The sequence below is a fragment of the Salvelinus namaycush genome, chromosome 42, assembly GCF_016432855.1.
Source record: "Salvelinus namaycush isolate Seneca chromosome 42, SaNama_1.0, whole genome shotgun sequence".
In the NCBI taxonomy this organism is placed as follows: Eukaryota; Metazoa; Chordata; class Actinopteri; order Salmoniformes; family Salmonidae; genus Salvelinus; species Salvelinus namaycush.
The window spans coordinates 6,693,609-6,720,889 of record NC_052348.1 but is presented as its reverse complement, the minus strand read 5'-3'; the positions used below and the strand labels follow the sequence as shown (position 1 = coordinate 6,720,889).

The 27,281-nt window shown below is 42.1% G+C and overlaps 1 protein-coding gene across 1 annotated transcript; it reads right to left on the bottom strand.

Moving 5' to 3' along the window:
• Positions 1 to 8,419: 8,419 nt before the first annotated feature.
• LOC120035099 (N-acylneuraminate cytidylyltransferase-like) lies at positions 8,420 to 26,026 on the bottom strand. Its single transcript, XM_038981873.1, has 8 exons — positions 25,806 to 26,026; positions 22,853 to 22,995; positions 19,003 to 19,158; positions 14,701 to 14,831; positions 14,225 to 14,319; positions 12,671 to 12,842; positions 9,819 to 9,981; positions 8,420 to 8,643 (listed from the first exon to the last, which is right to left on the bottom strand). Exons 1-8 carry the CDS (start codon positions 26,024 to 26,026, stop codon positions 8,429 to 8,431), a joined length of 1,296 nt encoding a protein of 431 aa, XP_038837801.1. The 3' UTR covers positions 8,420 to 8,428.
• Positions 26,027 to 27,281: the final 1,255 nt, after the last annotated feature.

Below are 27,281 nucleotides of genomic sequence, written 5' to 3'. Positions count from 1 at the left end.
ACAGCTTTGCACACTCTTGGCATTCTCTCAACCAGATTTACCTGGAATCCATTTGAAAACGAAAGATCAAGAAATTATACTCTAGATATGAAAGTGTTTTACTTTAATGTGGCTGTCTAAAGTTAAGATGTTATCTGTCATCTAAGTGTCCTCAGCAATCTACATACAATACCCAATAATGACAAAGCAAAAACAGGTTTTTATAAATCTTTGCAAATGTTTTAATTAAAAACATACCTTATTTACATATGTATTCAGACCCTTTGCTATGAGACTCGAAATTGAGCTCAGGTGCATCCCGTTTCCATTGATCGTCCTTGATGTTTCTACAACTTAATTGGTGTCCACCTGTGGTAAATTCAATTGATTTTACATGATTTGGAAAGGCACACAACTGTCTATATAAGGTCCCACAGTTGACAGTGCATGTCAGAGCAAAAACCAAGCCATGAGGTCGAAGGAATTGTCCGTAGAGTTCCGAGACAGGATTATGTCGAGGCACAGATCTGGGGAAGAGAACAAAACAAATTATGTAGCATTGAAGGTCCCCAAGAACACAGTAGCCTCATTAAGAAGTTTAGAACCACCAAGACTCTTCCTACAGCTGGCCGCCCGGCCAAACTGAGCAATCGGGGGAGAAGGGTCTTGGTCAGGGAGATGACCAAGAACCTGATGGTCACTCTGACAGAGCTCCAGAGTTCCTCTGTGGAGATGGGAGATCCTTCCAGAAGGACATCCATCTCTGCAGCACTCCACCAATCAGGCCTTTGTGGTAGAGTGGCCAGACAGAAGCCACTCCTCAGTTAAAGGCACATGACAGCCCGCTATGAGTTTGCCAACAGGCACGTAAAGACATGCCGACCATGAGAAACCAGATTCTCTGGTCTGATGAAACCAAGATTGAACTATTTGGCCTGAATGCCAAGTGCCACGTCCAATGGAAACCTGGCACCACCCCTACGGTGAAGTATGGTAGTGGCAGCATTATGCTGTGGGGATGTTTTTCAGCGGCAGGGACTGGGAGTCTAGTCGGGACCGAGGGAAAGATGAACGGAGCAAAGTACAGAGAAACTTGATAACCTGCTCCAGAGCGCTCAGGACCTCAGACTGGGGACAACAACCCTAAGCACACAGCCAAGACAATGCAGGAGTGGCTTCGGAACAAGTCTCAATGTCCTTGAGTGGCCCAGCCAGAGCCTGGACTGAACACGATCGAACATCTCTGGAGAGACCTGGAAATAGCAGTGCAGCAACCTGACAGAGATTGAGAGGCTCTGCAGAGCAGAATGGGAGAAACTCCCCAAATACAAGTTTACCAAGCTTGACACGTCATGCCCAAGAAGACTCAAGGCTATAATAGCTGCCAAAGGTGTTGCAACAAAGTACTGAGTAAAGGCTCTGAATACTTATGTAAATATTCAAATTTCTAAAAACCTGTTTTTGCTTTGTCATTATGAGGTGTGTTTTTTTTTTTCTCCCTCAATCAATTTTAGAATAAGGCTGTAACCTAACAGTGGAAAAAGTCAAGGGGTCTGAATACTTTCCGAAGGCACCTGTATATCCCAGTGAGCAAAACTGGTTCAAAAGACGTTAATGCAGCAAAACTGTTAGAAAATACATTTTTAACCAGTTATGCTCACTAGGATGTGATAATATAACAAATCACTATGGTACAAGTAGGGCAAAATTGGGCATGTTATAAAGTTTTATAAGAAAATTACTTAATTGTTGTGATGTAATTATACTACTATAGTCAGGATTCTCCAAACCTTTTCCAAGTGAGCTAACGTCCTGTAGGTTTTCGCTCCAACTATAGTCAAGCACAGCTGATTCTAATAATTAGTTGGCTGATTAACTGAATCAGGTTAGTTACAACTGGGGTTGGACTGAACCTACAGGTCTGTCAGTCAACGGATTTAAACCAATGGAAGCTCTTGGATATGGTCATGTGACGTGTAGAGAAACCCATCCCATTGGGCAGTAGCATCGTGAATCACTCATCGACAGGTCTGTCTTCCCTGCTCAAAGTTCACGATTTATAATCTGCAGGTTGTGCTCGGGCATTTGAAATCAATCAAGTCAGGCTAGTTTTCTACTGCTCCTCCCAATGGCCGCCCCCATTGACAATGGGAGGATCAAATTATTGTGTTTACTGTATGTGTGTGAGAGAGGTGTGTTTGTGTTTCCAGGAGGTTGGGGTTGAAGAGGGGCCTTCAGATGGAGATGGGACACGTGATAATCTTGTCTTCCAGCATGATGCTGGTTACCAGGAAGAAGATTTACAGTAAAAACATGAGGCCTCCCAGCACCTTGCTCATCTTGCAGGTGATGGAGATGATGACGAAGAGCAACATGATGAAGAGGAGCACGATGGCGCAGAACAGGCTGTTGCTGCTCACCTGCGCTGCCTTGAAGTCATTGACTAGGCCGTAGATGAGCCAAGGGAACGGCAGGCTGGAAGGGAAGACGGAGAAACAGAGGAATCACATGCACTGTCTAGAGTAGACTATATGGTGTGTAAGTGAAGTCTGCTTAGAAAGACAGAAACAGAGAGAGAGGCCAGGAGTTAGACTTGAAGGAGAGACGGTGAGGCCCTGGAGGATGTAATACAATATATACTGCCTTCAGAAAATATTCACACCACTTGACTTTTTCCACATTTTGTTGTGTTACAAGGTGGGATTAAAATTGATTGTCATTTTTTGTCAACGAATTACATAAAATAATCAGTAATGTCAAAGTGGACATTTTTTTGTAAAATAGTGTTTTCATATATATATATATATGAAAACACTATCTTGATTGCATAAGTATTCAGCCCCCTGAGTCAATAATACATGTTCAAGTTACATTTGGCAGTGATTACAGCTGTGAATCTTTCTAAGTAAGTCTCTTAAGAGCTTTGCAGATCTGAATTGTACAATATTTGTACTTTAATCTTTTTTTTTAATTTTCATGCTCTCAACTTGATTGTTGATCATTGCTAGATAGCCATTTTCATGTCTTGCCATAGATTTTCTAGATAATTTAAGTTAGCTTTAACTAGGCTACTCAGGAACATTCAATGTCATCTTGGTAATCAACTCCAGTGTATATTTGGCCTTGTTTTTTAGGTTATTCTTCTGCTGAAAGTTGAATTTGTCTCCCGGAAAGTAGAGAACCAGGTTTTCCTCTAGGATTTTGCCTGTGCTTAGCTATATTCTGTTTTCATTTTATCCCCCCAAAAACTCCCTAGTCCATGCCGATGACGAGCATACTCATAACATGATGCAGTCACCATCATGCTTGGAAATATGAAGAGTGGTACTCAGTGTTTTGGATTTGGCTGAACATAACGCTTTGTATTCAGCACATAATGGCAATTGCCCACCCAAAACACTCTAGCTTTTCGTTTGTAATGAATTTGTAAATATTTCTTAAAACATAATTACACTTTGACATTATGGTGTATTGTTTGTAGGCCACTGACCTAAAATCTCAATATAATCTGGGTACCAGTCTCTGGTTTACCACTCACTGTAATCCATGCAGGGCTGGCTCTAGCCTTTTGGGGGTCCTAAATTAGATTTTGTTGGTGGCCCCCCACCTCGTGGCAAAACATTTTAGTAGTCCCCCCTCTTGACGGGTGAGAGAAAATGTACATTTCCTGCAATTCTATACATTTTGCAATGGGGTGGAGAGAAAATGGTGCAGCTTTATAAAAATGTATGCATATGATGCCATGCCACATGACAATTATTTTGTTTTCATTTATGAGTACATCATACAGCATTTCACAAACAAATTGTATACAAAATACAGTATGGAAGTGAACAACCAAGCCAACAAGAATCTCAAATCAATGTCCTACTACATAAAAAAAAAACATGAAGACAAAATTAAAAAGTGGTGAGAAAAACAATCAAAATCCCCTACAAATGAATGTCATATATACACTGCTCAAAAAAATAAAGGGAACACTAAAATAACACATCCTAGATCTGAATGAATGAAATATCCTTATTAAATACTTTTTTCTTTACATAGTTGAATGTGCTGACAACAAAATCACACAAAAATTATCAATGGAAATCAAATTTATCAACCCATGGAGGTCTGGATTTGGAGTCACACTCAAAATTAAAGTGGAAAACCACACTACAGGCTGATCCAACTTTGATGTAATGTCCTTAAAACAAGTCAAAATGAGGCTCAGTAGTGTGTGTGGCCTCCACGTGCCAGTATGACCTCCCTACAACGCCTGGGCATGCTCCTGATGAGGTGGCGTATGGTCTCCTGAGGGATCTTCTCCCAGACCTGGACTAAAGCATCCGCCAACTCCTGGACAGTCTGTGGTGCAACGTGGCGTTGGTGGATGGAGCGAGACATGATGTCCCAGATGTGCTCAATTGGATTCAGGTCTGGGGAACGGGCGGGCCAGTCCATAGCATCAATGCCTTCCTCTTGCAGGAACTGCTGACACACTCCAGCCACATGAGGTCTAGCATTGTCTTGCATTAGGAGGAACCCAGGGCCAACCGCACCAGCATATGGTCTCACAAGGGGTCTGAGGATCTCATCTCGGTACCTAATGGCAGTCAGGCTACCTCTGGCGAGCACATGGAGGGCTGTGCGGCCCCCCAAAGAAATGCCACCCCACACCATGACTGACCCACCGCCAAACCGGTCATGCTGGAGGATGTTGCAGGCAGCAGAAGGTTCTCCACGGCGTCTCCAGACTCTGTCACATGTGCTCAGTGTGAACCTGCTTTCATCTGTGAAGAGCACAGGGCGCCAGTGGCAAATTTGCCAATCTTGGTGTTCTCTGGAAAATGCCAAACGACCTGCACGGTGTTGGGCTGTAAGCACAACCCCCACCTGTAGACGTCGGGCCCTCATACCACCCTCATGGAGTCTGTTTCTGACCGTTTGAGCAGACACATACACATTTGTGGCCTGCTGGAGGTCATTTTGCAGGGCTCTGGCAGTGCTCCTCCTTGCACAAAGGCGGAGGTAGCGGTCCTGCTGCTGGGTTGTTGCCCTCCTACGGCCTCCTCCACGTCTCCTGATGTACTGGCCTGTCTCCTGGTAGCGCCTCCATGCTCTGGACACTACGCTGACAGACACAGCAAACCTTCTTGCCACAGCTCGCATTGATGTGCCATCCTGGATGAGCTGCACTACCTGAGCCACTTGTGTGGGTTGTAGACTCCGTCTCATGCTACCACTAGAGTGAAAGCACCGCCAGCATTCAAAAGTGACCAAAACATCAGCCAGGAAGCATAGGAACTGAGAAGTGGTCTGTGGTCACCACCTGCAGAACCACTCCTTTATTGGGGGTGTCTTGCTAATTGCCTATCATTTCCACCTGTTGTCTATTCCATTTGCACAACAGCATGTGAAATTTATTGTCAATCAGTGTTGCTTCCTAAGTGGACAGTTTGATTTCACAGAAGTGTGATTGACTTGGAGTTATATTGTGTTGTTTAAGTGTTCCCTTTATTTTTTTGAGCAGTGTATATTGCGTGCACAATTATTAGACAAATTGTTTTCCTCAGGATTCATTTTATTGTTGAACAAACACAATGCTCTCAGTCAATCAAATGTTATTGAACCTGAAACCTGAATGTTTAACAAAGGAAAAGTGAGTTGTCTTTCTCAGGGGAATATATGTGTGCAGAATTATTAGGCAACTAAATTACAAAAATAATTTCTCCCAACTTGTTTATTCTCTGTTTTTAGAGTAAGTGTAACATAAGTAACACAAAATGACAAATAACATTTTTGGCCTTTCAAAAATATTCTGTGACCAATATAGCCAGCCTCCTTTTCAATAACTGTCATGAGCGTTCCATCCATGGAGTCTGTCAGTTTCTTGATCTGTTCACGATCAACTTTCACTGAAGCAGCAACCACAGCCTCCCAAATGCTGTTCAAAGAGGTATTGTTTGGGCTTCTTGAATGCTGAGGACTTCTTCCTGTACCACTGCTTGAAGAAAGAATCTTCCAGAAACCGGCAGTAGGTTTGGGAGTTGAGTTTCAGTCCATCTTCAACCCAAAAAGGTCCAACTACCTCATCCTTAATGATAGCAGCCCATATACCAGTACCCCTCCACCTTGCTGGTGCCTGACTCGAAGTGGTGCCCGGTGTCCATTACTGATCCAGCCACGTGCCCATCCATCTGGTCCATCAACAGTCACTAATTTCATCTGTCCATAAAATCTGTCTTCAGGTATTCCTTTGCCCAATCTTGACGCTTCAACTTGTGAATCTTATTCAGTGGTGGTCGTGTTTCAGCCTTCTTGACCTTGGCCATGTCTCTGAGCACCTTGTACTTCTGGACACTCCAGGTAGGTTGCAGTTCTGGAATATGGTGGCACTGGAGGAGAATGGGTTTCTGTTAGCTTGACGTTTAATTCTTAAGTCTTTTGTAGTTAATTTGCACCTTTTCTCCTCCATGCGTTTTTTGCGCCCCAGTTGACTATTCGCAACAAACCCTTTGATTGTCCGGTGGTCACGCCTCAATAGTTTATCTATTTCAAGAATGTTGCATCCGTCAAAGGCATTTAACAATTTTTGACTTTTCAGTGTCAATTAAATCTCTTTTTTGGACCATTTTACCTGGGGTAATGAAGCTGCCTAATAATTATGCACAGCTTGATAAACTCAGCAAAAAAATAAATGTCCCTTTTTCAGGACCCTGTCTTTCAAAGATAATTCGTAACAATCCAAATGACTTCACATATCTTCATTGTAAAGGGTGCCTTAGGCATGCTGCAAGGAGGCACGAGGACTGCAGATGTGGCCAGGGCAATAAATTGCAATGTCCGTACTGTGAGACGCCTAAGACAGCGCTACAGGGAGACAGGACAGACAGCTGATCGTACTCGCAGTGGCTGACCACGTGTAACAACACCTGCACAGGATCGGTACATCCGAACATCACACCTGCGGGACAGGTACAGGATGGCAACAACAACTGCCTGAGTTACACCAGGAACCCACAATCCCTCCATCAGTGCTCAGACTGTCTGCAATAGGCTGAGAGAGGCTGGATTGAGGGCTTGTAGACCTGTTGTATGGCAGGTCCTCACCAGACATCACCGGCAACAACATCGCCTATGGACACAAACCCACCGTCGTTGGACCAGACAGGACTGGCAAAAAGTGCTCTTCACTGAAGAGTCGCGGTTTTGTCTCACCAGGGGTGATGGTCGGATTCGCGTTTATCGTCAAAGGAATGAGCGTTACACCGAGGCCTGTACTCTGGAGCGGGATCGAGGTGGAGGGTCCGTCATGGTCTGGGGCGGTGTGTCACAGCATCATCGGACTGAGCTTGTTGTCATTGCAGGCAATCTCAATGCTGTGCGTTACAGGGAAGACATCCTCCTCCCTCATGTGGTACCCTTACTGCAGGCTCATCCTGACATGACCCTCCAGCATGACAATGCCACCAGCCATACTGCTCTTCTGTGCATGATTTCCTGCAAGACAGGAATGTCAGTGTTCTGCCATGGCCAGCGAAGAGCCCTGATCCCAATCCCATTGAGCACATCCGGGATCTGTTGGATCGGAGGGTGAGGGCTAGGGCCATTACCCCCAGAAATGTCCAGGAACTTGCAGGTGCCTTGGTGGAAGAGAGGGGTAACATCTCACAGCAAGAACTGGCAAATCTGGTGCAGTCCATGAGGAGGAGATGCACTGCAGTACTTAATGCAGCTGGTGGCCACCCTTGATACTGAGTGTTTGTACAGGGACACATTATTCAATTTCTGTTAGTCACATGTCTGTGGAACATGTTCAGTTTGTCTCCGTTGTTGAATCTTGTTATGTTCATACAAATATTTACACATGTTAAGTTTGCTGAAAATAAACGCAGTTGACAGTGAGAGGACGTTCCTTTTTTTTTGCTGAGTTTATGAGGTGTTTTTCACTTTCGCCACATCCTCCTACACAAATATGATTAAATCCAATAAGCATTCAAGTTTATATGGTTTGGAGTTGTAAAACCAAAACTACCTCGATCTGACAACCTGTAAAAAAACACCTCAGCCTGAGCTAAGTGCCTGAAAGTGAGTAAATACTCCAGAGAAAGTATTGAGAATTGTCAATAAGCTTCAAGGTCATTTAGCCTAATCTTTAGCACAGGCATGAGTTTAGGTTTGTCTGATAGTCTAGAATAAAATAGCCTGAGTGCCAGTCTGTTTCTGCTCTCTAGTTAACTCTTTTTGGAATTGTAATGCCAAATATGTTTGGAGTGACAAGGAGCTGGCAAGTGAGCAAAAACAGACTGGCACTCAGGCTTCAAGAATGCAACTCTTTGTTTAGAACATATCTGAGCCAGATTAGAGTTAGAGCACATTCTAGAGTTTAGAATGCATGTCTGTGACTTTAGAACACATTCTAGAGTTTAGAATGTGTCTCTGACTTCAGAACACATTCTAGAGTTTAGAATGCATGTCTGTGGATGCGGTCCTGTTCCATCTGAGACTTGGCCTTCTTCTTGAGCAGCAGGATGTGTTCAGAAAACTCCCTCACAGCCCCCAGGCCTGCAACATTGTGGCAGGAATATTTAGCAGCATTGATTGCTACCACTGGGGCATCCCGGGGTACTGCACTCAGCCCAGCCAGGTTCAGACAGTCAACATCTGGTGCATCGTTACCTGTAGGAGGGATGGAATGAGTTGAGTTTGTTTATCTATTAAAGTGTCCATAAGGTGGTTCTGGAAGTATTCATAGGATGATTAGTATGTTGCAAAAACACATGAAAAAAATTTGCTAAAACACATGATTTAAGGAAATCATAGAAATATTTTTTTTTTTATGAATAGTTTAGAATTTTGGGTTTATCTTAAAATCTTAAAAATGAATTACTGAAATCATACACTGAACAAAAAATAAACGCAACATGCAACAATTGAGGCTACAGTTCATATAAGGCAATCAGTCAATTGAAATAAAGACAGCGATTCGTCCGTGAAGGGCACGCTTCTCCAGCGTTTCAGTGGACATTGAAGGTGAGCATTTGCCCACTGAAGTCGGTTACGACGCCAAACCGCAGTCAGGTAAAGACCCTGGTGAGGACGACGAGCAAGCAGATAAGCTTCCATGAGACGGTTCCTGACAGTTTGTGCAAAAATTATTTGGTTGTGCAAACCCACAGTTTCATCAGCTGTCCGGGAGGCTGTTCTTAGATGATCCCGAAGGTGAAGAAGCTGGATGTGGAGGTCTTGGGCTGGCGTGGTTACACGTGGTCTGCGGTTGTGAGGGCGGTTGGATGTGCTAGATGAGGCGGCTTATGGTAGAGAAATTAACATTCAATAGAGTGGCCTTTTATTATCCTCAGGACAAGGTTCTTGATATGCCACACATGGCAGGTGGATGGACTATATTGGCAAAGGAGAAATGCTCACTAACAGGGATGTAAACAAATTTGTGCACAACATTTTAGAGAAATAAACATTTTGTACATATGGAAAATTTCAGGGATCTTTTATTTCAGCTCATGTTTCATGGGACCAACACTTTACATGTTGCGTTCATATTTCTGTTCAGTATAGAAATAGATTCATTTTAAATTGAATCTCAATTTCTCCAGGACTTGACAGCTGACATCACCCTTCTCACATTGCCCATAAATATTAATTGACTGACAGTGACATGAACTCAGAACAATACCAGTAGTTTTCTGCAGTGGTAGCCTAACCTACATGCAGAAGGCAAATAGAGAGCCACTTTACAAATGATCACTAAACAAGTAAATGTAGTAGCAATATTATTATTAGTAGTAAGTAGTAAGTAGTAGTAGTCAGTTAAGTGAAAAGAATAGTGAGTTTACCCATATAGGCGACTGCCTTCCAGTCCAGATCCCTGTAGTCCATCATGGCTTTGGCCTCACCCTGGATGTCCTTGCCCAGCTGTCTGACCTCGCAGCCCGTCCTCTGGGACAGCTTGTCAGCCAAGGCCTTGGTCAGGTCCTCACTGGATGAGATCAGGATCACCTGGAGGAGACAGCATAAAACACTTGATTTATTGTCTAAGTTCTTTATGCAAGCTCTGATTTGTGCTTTATTTGGGGGGGGGGGGGACTCAGTTGGGGTCTCAACTTCCTGTTGAGTTAGAATAATAGAATACACAAGGTACAATTTCAACATTTGGTTGTGCATCAGCAGCCACTCAATTAGCCCAAGTCAGTATTATTATTTTATTTTTTTAAAGATTGTTAAGTTAGTCTAGCAGCCAGCTTTCTAAACTTGTGTTAAGCATGGACAAACTACCGACCGAGGTGGGCCGATGGATCATCAGTTATCATTAAAAACGGCAAACATTTAGCTCCACCTTATTGCAAAATGTGTAGAATTGAAGGAAATTTGCTGTAAAACTGATTTTTTTTATTATTGACCTCTGCCTGACCCGTTTTGCCTGCCCCCTGTCGTTTTGCCTGCCCCCTGTTCTAGGAATAAACTTTTGTTACTTCGACACTATCTGCATCTGGGTCTTCTCCTGAAACGTGATACACATGACAGCTAGAGTAAATAGTGGCCTGTGAGTGTTTAATGGGTGGTGGTTTCAGTAATGAGCTGTGGCTTATCTAGATGTACCAGGGGCAGACAGTAACTTGGCTATTGTGCTGGACTCAGGTATCTAACAGAGGTTTATTTTTTTTATAGCATGGCTTTTAAATGAAATCAGATGTTTGTGACTTATATTTATCTAATATATACACAGTGCACAAAACATTAAGAACGGACTTCCTAATATTGAGTTGCTAATATCAATTCATTGGGCATGGACTCTATAAGGTGTCGAATGTGTTCCACAGGGATGCTGGCCCATGTTGACTCCCACAGTTGTGTCAAGTTGGCTGGATGTCCTTTGGGTGGTGGACAATTCTTGATACACACAGGAAACTGTTGAGTGTGAAAAACCCAGCAGCGTTGCAGTTCTTGGCACAAACCGGTGCGCCTGTCACCTACTACCATACCCCGTTCAAAGGCACTTCAATCTTTTGTCTTGCCCATTCACCCACTGAATGGCACACACACACAATCCATGTCTCAATTGTCTCAAGGCTTAAAAATCCTTCTTTTAACCTGTCTCCTCCCCTTCATCTACACTGAATGAAGTGCATTTAACAAGTGACATCAATAAGGGATCATATTTCACCCGGTGAGTTTGTCATGGAAAGAGCAGCTATTCTTAATGTTTTGTACACTAAGTGTATATATACCTTGTAAGAATTTGTATCTGTCATGTGAATGTTGCCGTTTTTTATGTTTACTATATATCTTTATCTTATCTGACTTGCCACAACTAAAGTGTCTTCTGGAAAAATAAAGTAATTATATTCTAATACTATTTCAGAAGGTCCGGTCACACACATTTCCTAGATGGCAAAGGTTCGGATGGATATTGTCATTTATCAGCATATTAACAAACCTCTACCTCGCAACCCCAAACTGTTCGCACCCCTCTTGTTGGCAGAGAGAAATATGTGCAGTTTTGAAACTCTTTTCCCGCAATTCTACACATTTTCCATGTCTTATGTGTGTTCAGATCATACCATGAGTCAAATCCTAACAAAATGTCCCCCTCCCCCCAAATTGTATTTATATTCATATAATTATTATTTTAAAAACTCGGTCAGAACCCGCAGTCCGTACTGACCCCGTTCTGGGTCCAGATCACAGTCCGCCTATTTTTTTTAAATTAACTAGGCAAGTCAGTTAAGAACAAATTCTAATTTACAATGATGACCGGTGAACAGTGGGTTAACTGCCTTGTTCAGGGACAGATCACCACATTTTAACCTTGTCAGCTCGGGGATTCGATCCAGCAACCTTTCGGTTAACCACTAGGCTACCTGCCGCCCCTGTTGAGTATGGATGACCTGTAACTTCACTATCAAAACAATGAATTGCCTCCTCTTCTTCATATGTAATTGGGAAATTTAAGATGACTAAAGTTCATCTTTAGTTTAGAGTGATCAACACAATGTTTAGTATATTTTGAGTTCCTGTAATACACATGATTTCCAGTGTTTGTGATACTCAAGGTGCAGGTTGATGGTCACTAGACTTGATACTGAATGTTATGGATTATTCTCCTATCTGTTGATAGTAGTTGACGCCAGACTGGAAGTACAAGGACACACTGATTATTCACTGTTGCATTGTATTGATGACAACCTGTGAACACTGTGATTCTGTAGCAGCTGACAGTTGCTGCCTTTTTGTTTTGTCTTCGTACAAGCCTCTCGGCTGGTGTTTACAGAACATTTGGTGCTGTCTGATTAGGATAGAAAGGCCCCGTCTCCAAGAGGTCAGTTAGACGTGTTCTCTGCTTCTGGGCTGCATGGTGTCTCCCTTTTGCAACTTGTAATAAAACCGATATATTTTTGATTGACTTTACCAACGCTGTCCTTTTTGTTCACCTGGAAATTCCTATTACAACATAGACAACACATGTATTTGTGGAAGCAGTAATCACATGATTGGGATTCTCTTTCAACTGTAAAAAATAAAGTAAAGACTGTCTGTCACTATTTGCTGTTACCATATGTGATCTTTTAAATTCCAATGAATCTACGTCAATCTTCAATCATCAGTATTCTTCGCATTATCTTTGTACTGTATCTCTTTTCCCTCTCTGGTGTATGTTCTATATGTTCTATATCTATAGTCTACGTACCTCCACCCCCTCTCTCTGCAGCATGCGGATACCCATGGTATCTCTGGTGTTGACAGAGATCATCTCCTCTCCAGAGACAGAGATGAGGACGCGGCCGTCCGTCAGACAGCCTGAGATGTTACACAGCAGCAGACACACCACCTCAGGTTTGTCCAGGCCAAAGTAACCAAACCTGGAGAGGAACAGATCAAATACAATTGTATCAAATCTTATTTGTCACATGCTTCGTAAAACAACTGGTGTAGACTAAAGGTGAAACGCTTACTTACGGGCCAATCCCAACAATGCAGAGAGAGAAAAAAAAGTACAAATTAACTCAAGTAATACATACACAATGAGTAATGATAACTTGGCTATATACACAGGGTACCAGTACCGAGTCATTGTGCAGGGATACGAGGTAGTTGAGGTAGATATGTACATATAGGTAGGGATAAAGTGACTAGGCAACGGGATAGATAAACTGTAACAGCAGCGTATGTGATGAGTCAAAAGACATTAGGGCAAAAACGGTCATTGCAGATATTCCAAGTAGCTATTGGTTTACTATTTAACTAACTATTTAGCAGTCATAGCTTGGGGGTCCTGTTGTTTCCAGACTTGGTGCATCGGTACCGCTTGCAGTGCGGTAGCAGAGAGAACAGTCTATGATTTAGGTGGCTGGAGTCTTTGACAATTCTTAGTGCCTTCTTCTGACGCCGCCTGGTATAAAGTTCTTTGATGGCAGGGAGCTCGGACCCAGTGATGTACTGGGTCATACGCACTACCCTTCGTAGCGCCTTGCGGTCGAATGCCAAGCAGTTGTCATACCAGAACACACAGGGAAATACATTTGTATAACGACTCCTCTGTGTTACATAAATGTTTATTGTGTTGCCTCTTGAGGATCCGCCCTTTTTTTCAATTTTCGCCTAAAATGACATACCCAAATCTAACTGCCTGTAGCAAGGATATGCATATTCTTGGTACCATTTGAAGGGAATGAAGGACAATATAACACAATAGATCTAGTAAAAGATAATACAAAGAAAAAACCAACTGTTCTTTTGTATTTTTTTTGTACCATCATCTTTGAAATGCAAGAGAAAGGCCATAATGTGTTATTCCAGCCCAGGTGCAATTTAGGTTTTGGCCACTAGATGGCAGCAGTGTATGTGCAAAGTTTTAGACTGATCCATTGAACCATTGTATTTCTGTTCAAAATGTTGTATCATGACTGCCCAAATGTACCTAATTTGTTTATTATTAATAACTTTTCATGTTCAAAATTGTGCACTCTCCTCAAACAATAACATGGTATTCTTTCACTGTAATAGCTACTGTAAATTGGACAGTGCAGTTAGATTAACAAGAATTTAAGCTTTCTGCCAATATCAGATATGTCTATGTCCTGGGAAATGTTCTTGTTACTTACAACCTTATGCTAATCGCATTAGCCTACGTTAGCTCAACCGTCCCGTTGGATTGACACCTATTAAGTTTGTTCAAGTAAACACAGAGAGAGAGTGTGAGAGAGAGAGAACGTGAAGCTCTGAGTTAGTGACTTCAGACTACCTCAGTACTCTCTGTTCTGCCACGGGCCAATCGATATCCACATCAATATCCACACTGTACTCTGGCAGCATCTCATAGTAAGCCCACTTTCCCCCCTAAGAAAGACAATGCAAGAGAAAGGGGATTTCAATTATCATTTGAAACAACGGCAGTTGACAATAGAATATCTAGAATTATAGATCAGTAAGTCGATTTCTCAGTGTGTCTTTTGTCTCTGGTCAAGCTCACATCCACTGAATGACTAAACATTATTGATCACCTGAGGAAAATAGGGTTCACCTCCAGCAGCAGACATACACATCAGGGCCAGTGTTCATAAAGCGTCTCAGGATAGGAGTGCTGATCTAGAATCAGGTCCTCCCTGCCCATACAATCTTATTAATAATGATAGAAAAGGGAAAACTGATCCTAGACCAACACTCCTATCCTGAAACACTTTGTGAGTATGGGCCCCGATGGGGTATAGTGCCAGTTACCTGCAGGCCTTCCTCTATTGTCGCTCTGGTATGAATGTAGAAAGATCCGTTCTCACACAGCTCTCCATCCCAGTCCTGTCTCCGGGGCCTGTTAGACGGGTCAAGGTTCAGTGGCTTGGTGGCTACACTACCTGAAGAGGAGAGAGCAAAATAATCAATATTAGTTAATAGGTTCTAACTAGGGTTAATACTATCATTAAGATCGAGGCCCTGGGTCTGAATCCTGCCCTGTGCAACTGGGTCCTGGACTTCCTGACTGGCCGTCCCCAGGTGGTGAAGGTAGGAAACAACACCTCCACTTCGCTGATCCTCAACACAGGGGCCCCACAGGGGTGCGTAATTAGCCCCCTCCTTTACTCCTGTTCACCCATTACTGCGTGGCCATACACGCCTCTAACTCAATCATCACGTTTGCAGACGACACAACAGTAGTAGGCCTGATTACCAACAATGACGAGACAGCCTACAGGAGGAGGTGAGGGCCCTGGCGGAGTGGTGCCAGGAAAATAACTTCTCCCTCAATGTCAACAAAACGAAGAAGCTGATCGTGGACTTCAGGAGACAACAAAGAGAGCACACCCCTATTCACATCGACGGGACAGCAGTGGAGAAGGTGAAAAGCTTCAAGTTTCTCGGCGTACACATCACTGACAATCTGAAATGGTCCACCAACACAGACAGTGTGGTGAAGAAGGCGCAACAGAGCCTCTTCGACCTCAGGAGGCTGAAGAAATTCGGCTTGGCCCTTAAGACCCTCACAAACGTTTACAGATGTATAATTGAGAGCATCCTGTCGGGCTGTATCACAGCCTGGTAAGGCAATTGCACTGCCCACAACCGCAGGGCTCTCCAGAGGGTGGTGCGGTCTGCCCAACGCATTACCGGGGGCACACTGCCTGCCCTCCAGGACACCTACAGCACCCGATGTCACAGGAAGGCTAAAAAGATCATCAAGAAGAACAACCACCCGAGCCACTGCCTGTTCACCCCACTATCATCCAAGAAGGCGACGTCAGTACAGGTGCATCAAAGTTGGGACCGAGAGACTGAAAAACAGCTTCTAACTCAAGGCCATCAGACTGTTCAATAGGGGGGCGCTGTTTTCACTTTGTAAAAATTCGTTCCCAAATTAAACTGCCTCGTACTCAATTCTTGCTCGTACAATATGCATATTATTATTACTATTGGATAGAAAACACTCTCTAGTTTCTAAAACCGTTTGAATTATATCTGTGAGTAAAACAGAACTCATTTTGCAGCAAACTTCCTGTCAGGAAGTGAGAAATCTGAAATCGGGCACTCTGTTCCAGGGTCAGTTTATTAATTTGCATGTAATCTATGGGTCGACATGCACTGCATACGCCTTCCCCTAGATGTCAGTAAGCAGTGAGAATTGGAATGGGGTGTCTAGGTAGATCTGAGGCCGTACAAAAGCTCTTGGAACCGGGTGTGCAGTCTTTTCAACGTTCGTCATGACGCAAGACAGACCTCAGGATTGCATTCTGAAAAGCTCTCGTTATAGGCGTTAGATATATCCGGCTCTGATTTTATTCGATATAGGTGTTAATAAAAACATCATAATGTAGTTATTTTAAACCGAGTTATATCAGTTTATATCAGTATATTGCGATTTTCGGTATTTTATTTGTGCTGCGTTATAGTGAGTTGGACACGTCTTCGCCACATGGCTAATGTTTGCTGCTAATTCCAAAGTTGAAGACGACAATCTACAACCGAGCAACGATTTTTCTGGACAAAGGACAACTTGCACAAGATTCTGATGGAAGCTCATCAAATAGTAAGAACTATTTATGATGTTAATTCGTTGTTCTGTTGAAAAATTTTAAACTATTATTCCGCCATTAATTTCGGTGCGGTCTCGCTTTAACGCACGCTGTATGTCGTAGTAACGTTAATTTTAAAAATCTAACACAGCGGTTGCATTAAGAACTAATGTATCTTTCATTTGCTGTCCAACCTGTATTTTTTAGTCAAGTTTATGATTAGTTATTGATTAGATTAGGTGCCTCTCCCAAGATTTCTCCCGACATTTTGTTTGCATTTTGGCTACTATTCATATTGTATAACCACGATTTGTGCCGCTAAATATGCACATTTTCGAACAAACCATATATGTATTGTGTAATTTGATGTTATAGGACTGTCATCTGAAGAAGTTTGAGAAGGTTAGTGAATAATTTTATATATTTTGCTGGTTTATTCGTTATCGCTACTGTTGGCTTGAATCAATGCTGTTGTGTGGTTGGCTATTGTAGTAAGCTAATATAATGCTATATTGTGTTTTCGCTGTAAAACACTTAAAAAATCTGAAATATTGGCTGGATTCACAAGATCTTTGTCTTTCATTTGCTGTACACTGTGTATTTTTTATGTTTTATGATGAGCATTTAGGTAATTCACGTTGCTCTCTGTAGTTATTCTAGTGGCTTTGGTGAGAGTTGTGATGGTGGCTGCAATGTAAAACTATGATTTATACCTGAAATATGCAAATTTTTCGAACAAAACATATGCTATACAATAAATATGTTATCAGACTGTCATCTGATGAAGTTGTTTCTTGGTTAGTGACTATTTATATCTTTATTTGGTCGAATTTGTGATAGCTACCTATGCAGTAAAAAAATGGTGGAGAAAAAAAAGTTGTGTCTTTTGCTATCGTGGTTAGCTAATAGAAATACATATTGTGTCTTCCCTGTAAAACATTTTAAAAATCAGAAATGATGGCTGGATTCACAAGATGTGTATCTTTCATCTGGTGTCTTGGACTTGTGATTTCATGATATTTAGATGCTAGTATTTACTTGTGGCGCTATGCTAGGCTATGCTAGTCAGCTTTTTTACTGATGAGGGTGCTCCCGGATCCGGGATTGTGACCAAGTAAAAGTTAAATAGCCTAAAATATACATTTTAGGGTATCTGAGGAGAAAATAGAAACGTATTTTTACTTGTTGAAACAAAGTTTAGGGGTAGATTTTCGGATTCCTTTCTCTACATGTTGAACGAGTGGATTACTCAAATCGATGGCGCCAACTAAACTGACTTTTTGAGATATAAAGAAGGATTTTATCTAACAAAACGACACTACATGTTATAGCTGGGACCCTTTGGATGACAAATCAGAGGAAGATTTTCAAAAAGTAAGTGAATATTTAATCGCTATTTGTGAATTTATGAAACCTGTGCCGGTGGAAAAATATTTTGATTTGGGGCGCCATCCTCAAACAATCGCATGGCATGTTTTCGCTGTAATAGCTACTGTAAATTGGACAGTGCAGTTAGATTAACAATAATTTAATCCTTCAACCAATATATGACACTTATATGTACCTAAATGTTTAATATCCATATTTTTTATAATTATTTATTTGAATTGCGGGACGCCTAGCCCTAAAAGGTTTAACGTCTACTAGCTAAATCTGTGTGTGACCAATAACATTTGATTTGATTAGATTTTCCTGGTCCAGAGAAAAAAAACATACTTGTCTAATCCCCCCTCATCTCTCTATTGTGATACACAGTGATTGGTGGTGAATGGGATGACTTCCATGTATTGTGTTTGTTAAAGGCACTATATAAACAATTCATTATCATTGAGAATTAGCATCTTACAACAAGCTATATTGTGTAGAAATACTTATTTTCCACCATATTTTGCAAATAAATTCATAAAAAATCCTATAATGTGATTTTCTGGATTTTTTTTTCTCCTTTTGTCTGTCATAGTTGAAGTGTACCTATGATGAAAATTACAGGCCTCTCTCATCTTTTTAAGTGGGAGAACTTGCACAATTGGTGGCTGACTAAATACTTTTTTGCCCCACTGTATCTAGGTCACTCAAGTTTTTCCTGGCTATGTTGATGTGGCCAGGGCAAACTTCTGACACAATTTAAGGGACAGTTTTTCCTCAGGCACAGATTAAGCCTAATCCTAGACTACAAAGAATTTAATGGAGAGTCTCCATTTACCTTTTTTAAAATCCAGGACTAGGGTTAATCTGTGTCCGGGAAAACATACCTACGTGTAAGGCCCTAAACATAGCACAAGGCTATCCTGGAAGTCCCGAAACATAGCACAAGGCTATCCCGGAAGTCCCGAAACATAGCACAAGGCTATCCCGGAAGTCCCGAAACATAGCACAAGGCTATCCCGGAAGTCCCGAAACATAGAACAAGGCTATCCTGGAAATCCCTAAACATAGCACAAGGCTATCCCGGAAGTCCCTAAACATAGCACAAGTCTATCCCGGAAAGCCCTAAACATAACACATGGCTATCCCATACCTCCTTTCTTGACCTCCTGCCAGCGGAAGTGGTGTTGTCGGGCCACGGCGAAGACAGACGTGAAGCCCTGATTGGTGATCAACTCCAGGGCCTCCTTCAGGTGGAAGGGGTGCAAGCAGGGAGACGTAGCCTGGATGTGACAGATCACATTCACCTCTGGAGGAAGTCAACACAACACAGCAGATATTGGATTTATCCATTATTTAATCAGATGGTCATATGATATGAGATATGAATAAACCTATATGGTCACTGTTGACATTTGTAGCTACGGAGTGAGTCCCACATTATTTGAATAATCTCCTATTCATGGGTTGTCTATAGTCACTCTCACACTATCAATAAGCTATCAACTGAAACTCTGTTTATACTTGATATGCAACAATTTACTCGGATTGGGTTTATGTTTAGATTAGAAATTGAACTAAAAGACAACACATTTTCATTGATGACAGTCGTGCTGGTTTTGTTTCTACCTAGCTAGACAAGAACGGTCACTGATTGGCTGGAGAGTGGTGAGTCAGACAGTACATCTGGTTTCCCAGCAAGTGGTTCTCAGGCTCTGATTAAAAGGCAGGAATGAAAACCTGCAGCAGGCACTACGGCCCTGGAGGTCGTATGTAATCAAGTGTCTCAGAGGAGGACTACAGATTTACAATCAGTTTTGCCTCAAAGAACACAATGAATAAGACTACATGGGCAGGGGGGGCCTGATCCTAGATCAGTATTATTGCTCTGAGATGCTTGATACATATCTCCCCAGAGCCGTAGTCTAGCTAATATTCCCAAACCAGAAACCGTGGATTGATGGCAGCTTTCGCGTGAAACTGAAAGCGCGAACCACTGCTTTTAACCAGGGCAAGGTGACCGGAAACATGACCGAATACAAACAGTGTAGCTATTCTCTCCGCAAGGCAATCAAACAAGCTAAGTCCCAGTATAGAGACAAAGTAGAGTCACAATTCAACAGCTCAGACACAAGAGGTATGTGGCAGGGTCTACAGTCAATCACGGATTACAAAAAGAAAACCAGCCCCGTCGCGGACCAGGATGTCTTGCTCCCAGACAGGCTAAATAACTTTTTTGCTCGCTTTGAGGACAATACAGTGCCACTGACACGGCCCGCTACCAAAACCTGCAGGCTCTCCTTCACTGCAGCCGAGGTGAGTAAAACATTTCAACGTGTTAACCCTCGCAAGGCTGCAGGCCCAGACGGCATTCCCAGCCGCGTCCTCAGAGCATGCGCAGACCAGCTGGCTGGTGTGTTTAAGGACATATTCAATCAATCCTTATCCCAGTCTGCTGTTCCCACATGCTTCAAGAGGGCCACCATTGTTCCTGTTCCCAAGAAAGCTAAGGTAACTGAGCTAAACGACTACCGCCCCGTAGCACTCACTTCCGTCATCATGAAGTGCTTTGAGAGACTAGTCAAGGACCATATCACCTCCACCCTACCTGACACCCTAGACCCACTCCAATTTGCTTACCGACCCAATAGGTCCACAGACGACGCAATCGCAACCACACTGCACACTGCCCTAACCCATCTGGACAAGAGGAATACCTATGTGAGAATGCTGTTCATCGACTACAGCTCAGCATTTAACACCATAGTACCCTCCAAACTCGTCATCAAGCTCGAGACCCTGGGTCTTGACCCCGCCCTGTGCAACTGGGTCCTGGACTTCCTGACGGCCCGCCCCCAGGTGGTGAGGGTAGGTAACAACATCTCCACCCCGCTGATCCTCAACACCGGGGCCCCACAAGGGTGCGTTCTGAGCCCTATCCTGTACTCGCTGTTCACCCACGACTGCGTGGCCATGCACGCCTCCAACTCAATCAACAAGTTTGCGGACGACACTACAGTGGTAGGCTTGATTACCAACAACGACGAGACGGCCTACAGGGAGGAGGTGAGGGCCCTCGGAATGTGGTGTCAGGAAAATAACCTCACACTCAACGTCAACAAAACAAAGGAGATGATTGTGGACTTCAGGAAACAGCAGAGGGAGCACCCCCCTATCCACATCGACGGGACAGTAGTGGAGAAGGTGGAAAGTTTTAAGTTCCTCGGTGTACACATCACGGACAAACTGAATTGGTCCACCCACACAGACAGCGTTGTGAAGAAGGCGCAGCAGCGCCTCTTCAACCTCAGGAGGCTGAAGAAATTCGGCTTGTCACCAAAAGCACTCACAAACTTCTACAGATGCACAATCGAGAGCATCCTGTCGGGCTGTATCACCGCCTGGTATGGCAACTGCTCCGCCCACAACCGTAAGGCTCTCCAGAGGGTAGTGAGGTCTGCACAACGCATCACCGGGGGCAAACTACCTGCCCTCCAGGACACCTACACCACCCGATGTCACAGGAAGGCCATAAAGATCATCAAGGACAACAACCACCCAAGCCACTGCCTGTTCACCCCGCTATCATCCAGAAAGCGAGGTCAGTACAGGTGCATCAAAGCAGGGACCGAGAGACTGAAAAACAGCTTCTATCTCAAGGCCATCAGACTGTTAAACAGCCACCACTAACATTTAGTGGCCGCTGCTGTCACGATCGTCTATGGGTGAGAGAGAGGACCAAGGCGCAGCGTGTGAAAAATACATCTCTCTTTTATTTAGAGAAGGGAAAAACACGCAACGAACACTATTACAAAACGAAACAAAACAACAAACGATCGTGAAGCTATAAACGTAAGTGCACACACAAGCAACAAACGTACAACATAGACAATTACCCACAAAACCCAAATGCCTATGGCTGCCTTAAATATGGTTCTCAATCAGAGACAATAAACCACAGCTGCCTCTAATTGAGAACCAATCTAGGCAGCCATAGACATACAAACACCTAGACAAGACACTGACCCATTAAACGTACACACCCCTAGACAAACCAAAACACATACATTCCCCATGTCACACCCTGACCTAACAAAAATAATAATGAAAACAAAGATAACTAAGGCCAGGGTGTGACAGCTGCCAACATACTGACTCAACTCCAGCCACTTTAATAATGGGAATTGATGGAAATTATGTATAAATGTACCACTAGCCACTTTAAACAATGCCACTTAATATAATGTTTACATACCCTACATTACTCATCTCATATGTATATGTATATACTGTACTCTATATCATCTACTGCATCTTGCCATCTTTATGTAATACATGTATCACTAGCCACTTTAAACTATGCCACTTTATGTTTACATACCCTACATTACTCATCTCATATGTATATACTGTACTCTATACCATCTACTGCATCTTGCCTATGCCGTTCTGTACCATCACTCATTCATATATCTTTATGTACATATTCTTTATCCCTTTACACTTGTGTGTATAAGGTAGTAGTTGTGGAATTGTTAGGTTAGATTACTTGTTGGTTATTACTGCATTGTCGGAACTAGAAGCACAAGCATTTCGCTACACTCGCATTAACATCTGCTAACCATGTGTATGTGACAAATAAAATTTGATTTGATTTGATTTGAATATGTTCTTCTGCATATTTTCCATTCATGGCTGGCATCTATAACAAAGCGCTGCCTACGAGTCCTAACAAAGACAGTGAAGCATCAAGGAGGGTGTGGTTTTGTCACAATAAATTATAACAAACGTTGATACTTCCCTGTTGCTATGCCATTGAGTAAATCACAATTGTATTATCTTGATTCCTCACACTTCCCTCCTTGTCTCCTTCTCACAGCACATTGGAGCAGAAGATTTGCAGTTCCTCCACTCAGATCTCCTCCTCTAATGCATTTCGAGAAGGAGGCAAGGAGTGAGGACATGAGGAATCAAGGAAATTACAATTGAGATTCACCCCTTACCTGGGTTTAATCGGGCAAATTCCTGGATAGTGTCGAGAGAGCTGGAAGAGTCTTTGGACACCTCTGGGCTCCTGCGGTGAACCTGAGCTCCCCATGCCTTGGCCACCTTCTCAATGTCATCATGATCAGTTGATACCCACACACTGGTGGGAGAAAGAACTGAAGAAGTTGATTCCTCAGGCTTTGTAACAAGTAGGCAGTGGTGGAAAAAGTACCCAAATTGTCATCCTTGAGTAAAAGTAAAGATGCCTTTATAGAAAATGACTCAAGTAAAAGTGACCAAATAAAATACCACTTGAGTAAAAGACTAAGAAGTATTTGGTTTTAAATATACTTAAGTATCAAAAGTATAAATAATTTCAAATTCCTTGTATTAAGCAAACCAGATGGCATGATTTAAAACATTTTTTAAAAATTTTATGGATAGGCAGGGGCACACTCCAACACTCAGACATGACTTAGAAATTAAGCATTTGTGTTTAGTGAGTCTGCCAGATCAGAGGCAGTTGGGATGACCAAGGATGCTCTCTTTATAAGTGTGTGAATTGGACCATTTTCATGTCCTTGTAAGCATTCAACGTGTAACGAGTACTTTTGGGTGTCAGGGAAAATTGATGGAGTAAAAAGTAAATTATTTTCCTTAGGAATGTAGTGGAGTAAAAGTACTCAAACATATAAATAGTCAAGTAAAGTACAGATACCCCAAAAAACGACATAAGTAGTACTGCAAAGTATTTTTACTTCAAACCTGTTGAGGACAGAGGGCGCTGTTTTCACTTTGGGGGAAAATCGTGCCCAATTTAAACGGCCTCGTACTCAATTCTTGCTCGTACAATATGCATATTATTATTACTATTGGATAGAAAACACTCTCTAGTTTCTAAAACCGTTTGAATTATATCTGTGAGTAAAACAGAACTCCTTTTGCAGCAAACTTCCTGACAGGAAGTGGAAAATCTGAAATCGATGCACTGTTCTAGGGGCTGCCTATTAAAGTCCTTGATATTTATTAGTTTAGATGCACTTCATACGTCTTCCACTAGATGTCGACAAGCAGTGAGAGAAGAAATTGAGTGTGTAACTTGATCTGGACTCGAATCATAGCTCTTGGCATGACGTGTCACCAGTTTCCTGTTTTCTGGAGAGCGCGAGGAGGGACCTGGATTTGCCTTCTGATAAGCTGACATTATGGACGACTAATATCTCCGGCTTTGATTTTATTTGATACATGTGACAATATCATCGTAAAGTATGTTTTTTCAATATAGTTTAATCAGATTATTGAAATTTTTTCGGGAGTTTTGCCGTGTTCCGTTCTCTTCCGTTTGTTGACGATGGAGAGATTCGTGCCACTTGGCAAGTGTGCTTGCTAAATCGAGAGGGAAAAAGGCCGTTCTAAAACCAAACAACGATTGTTCTGGACAAAGGACCCCTTGTACAACATTCTGATGGAAGATCACCAAAAGTAGGACCCATTCTATGATGTTATTTCATATATCTGTCGTACATGTGAACTAGTCGTTTGCGCCCAGCTTTTGGGTACTCTCTCGCCATAACGTAAACTGCATATCGTAATGAAGTTATTTTTAGAATTCTAACAAGGCGATTGCATTAAGAACTAGTGTATCTATCATTTCCTATACAACATGTATTTGTTAGTTATGTTTATGAATAGCTATTTGGTCAGAATATGTGTGTCAGAAAAAGTGTCAGAAAAATATCCAGACGTTGTGGGAAAAAGATGCTACGTTAGCACAACGTTAGCACAATGTATAACCACTGATTTCAGCTCTAAATATGCACATTTTCAAACAAAACATAAGTGTATGTATAACCTGATGTTATAGGACTGTCATCTGATGAAGCTTATCAAGGTTAGTCAAAATTATATATCTTGCTGGTTTATTCGCTATCGCTAATGTGCCTATTGCTATCGCTAACGTGCCTTGATGAATGAATGCGGTAGTGTGGTAGGCTATTGTAGTAAGCTAATATAATGCTATATTGTGTTTTCGCTGTAAAACACTTAAAAAATCGGAAATATTGGCTGGATTCACAAGATGTTTGTCTTTAATTTGCTGTACACCATTGATTTTTCAGAAATGTTTTATGATGAGTATTTAGGTATTTGACGTTGGTGTCTGTAATTATTCTGTCTGCTTTCGGTGCAATTTCTGATTGTAGCTGCAATGTAAACTATGATTTATACCTGAAATATGCACATTTTTCGAACAAAACATAGATTTATTGAATAACATGTTATAAGACTGTCATCTGATGAAGTTGTTTGTTGGTTAGTTTGGTTGGTTCTTGGTTTGTTAGGTTGGCTTTGTGCATGCTAACTGTGCTGTGAAAAATGTCTGTCCTTTTTTGTATTTGGTGGTGAGCTAACATAAATATATGTGGTGTTTTCGCTGTAAAACATTTTAAAAATCGGACATGTTGACTGGATTCACAAGATGTGTATCTTTCATTTGCTGTATTGGACTTGTTAATGTGTGAAAGTTAAATATTTCTAAAAAATATCTTTTGAATTTCGCGCTCTGCCTTTTCAGTGGAATGTGGGAGGAGTTCCGCTGGCGGAACGCCAGAGCCAGACAGGTTTTTAAGTACACCACTGCAAGTAGGCTACGTCAATGCAAACCGGTCTTGCGTAGCCAAGACAAAGTCAGAGACAGCAAATTTTCAAACATCCTCTTGACAAACTATTTCAATAAGAATCTGACATGGGTTTATATTCACACACAAACAATTAATAATGTACAGATATGACTAGACGCATCAATCATCATAGACAACATAGACTTTATCACTAGGATGAACAATATTATCCGTGCACGCAAAACAAGAATGTCAAATGCATTTGGTGCAGCTAATTATTATTAACAGCCTCAGAGCAAATCCATATACTGTAGCTACATTGGAAAGTCATTTGTAGATTGAACTGAATCACCTGTCAAACTGTTTGGAATCCACGGCAGCTCTCAGAACCCATCCGATGAGCGGGACACCGGCCAGAACTTTTATATTCTTCAGGGGGATCCCCTTACTGCCTCCCCTAGCCAGGATCAGGGCTGCAATGTGTATCTTCTCGCCGCTGTCTTTGAAAATCTTTGTTTTCCCGTCTATCACATCTTCAAATCCAGATAGCGTACGTTTTCTTGCAGCAGCCATTTGCCTGTGCTGATGAAGTCTATATTGGTCTGCTAATACAGGACTAGTAAAAGACTAGCGCACTACTTTTGTGAAACAATTTAAACTAAATGTATTGGATTGTTAACCAGCATTTGTAACGTGAGTCTGATCATTATCTGTACAGAACTGTTCATCTGATAATACTCTGTGGAATATAAAAATACTTGCTTGATATACAGTACCAGTCAAAAGTTTGGACACGCCTACTCATTCAAGGGTTTTTCTTAATTTTTACTGTTTTCTACATTGTAGAATAATAGTGAAGACATCAACTATGAAATAACACATATGGAATAATGTACTAACAAAACGTGTTAAACAAATCAAAATATATTTGAGATTCTGTAAAGTAGCTACCCTTTGCCTTGACAGCTTTGCACACTCTTGGCATTCTCTCAACCAGATTTACCTGGAATCCATTTGAAAACGAAAGATCAAGAAATTATACTCTAGATATGAAAGTGTTTTACTTTAATGTGGCTGTCTAAAGTTAAGATGTTATCTGTCATCTAAGTGTCCTCAGCAATCTACATACAATACCCAATAATGACAAAGCAAAAACAGGTTTTTATAAATCTTTGCAAATGTTTTAATTAAAAACATACCTTTATTTACATATGTATTCAGACCCTTTGCTATGAGACTCGAAATTGAGCTCAGGTGCATCCCGTTTCCATTGATCGTCCTTGATGTTTCTACAACTTAATTGGTGTCCACCTGTGGTAAATTCAATTGATTTTACATGATTTGGAAAGGCACACAACTGTCTATATAAGGTCCCACAGTTGACAGTGCATGTCAGAGCAAAAACCAAGCCATGAGGTCGAAGGAATTGTCCGTAGAGTTCCGAGACAGGATTATGTCGAGGCACAGATCTGGGGAAGAAAACAAATTATGTAGCATTGAAGGTCCCCAAGAACACAGTAGTCTCATTCCTAAAGGGAAGAAGTTTAGAACCACCAAGACTCTTCCTACAGCTGGCCGCCCGGCCAAACTGAGCAATCGGGGGAGAAGGGTCTTGGTCAGGGAGATGACCAAGAACCTGATGGTCACTCTGACAGAGCTCCAGAGTTCCTCTGTGGAGATGGGAGATCCTTCCAGAAGGACAACCATCTCTGCAGCACTCCACCAATCAGGCCTTTGTGGTAGAGTGGCCAGACAGAAGCCACTCCTCAGTTAAAGGCACATGACAGCCCGCTATGAGTTTGCCAACAGGCACGTAAAGACATGCCGA

What these genes read in the sequence shown, in the direction of transcription:
- LOC120035099 (XM_038981873.1), bottom strand. Translation starts at nt 26,026, where the DNA reads ATGGCTGCTGCAAGAAAACGTACGCTATCTGGATTTGAAGATGTGATA. An exon ending in GATTCCAAACAGTTTGACAG is followed by an intron (nt 22,996 to 25,805) that starts GTGATTCAGTTC and finishes TTCTCCCACCAG; the next exon opens with TGTGTGGGTATCAACTGATC. An exon ending in ATTTGCCCGATTAAACCCAG is followed by an intron (nt 19,159 to 22,852) that starts GTAAGGGGTGAA and finishes GACTTCCTCCAG; the next exon opens with AGGTGAATGTGATCTGTCAC.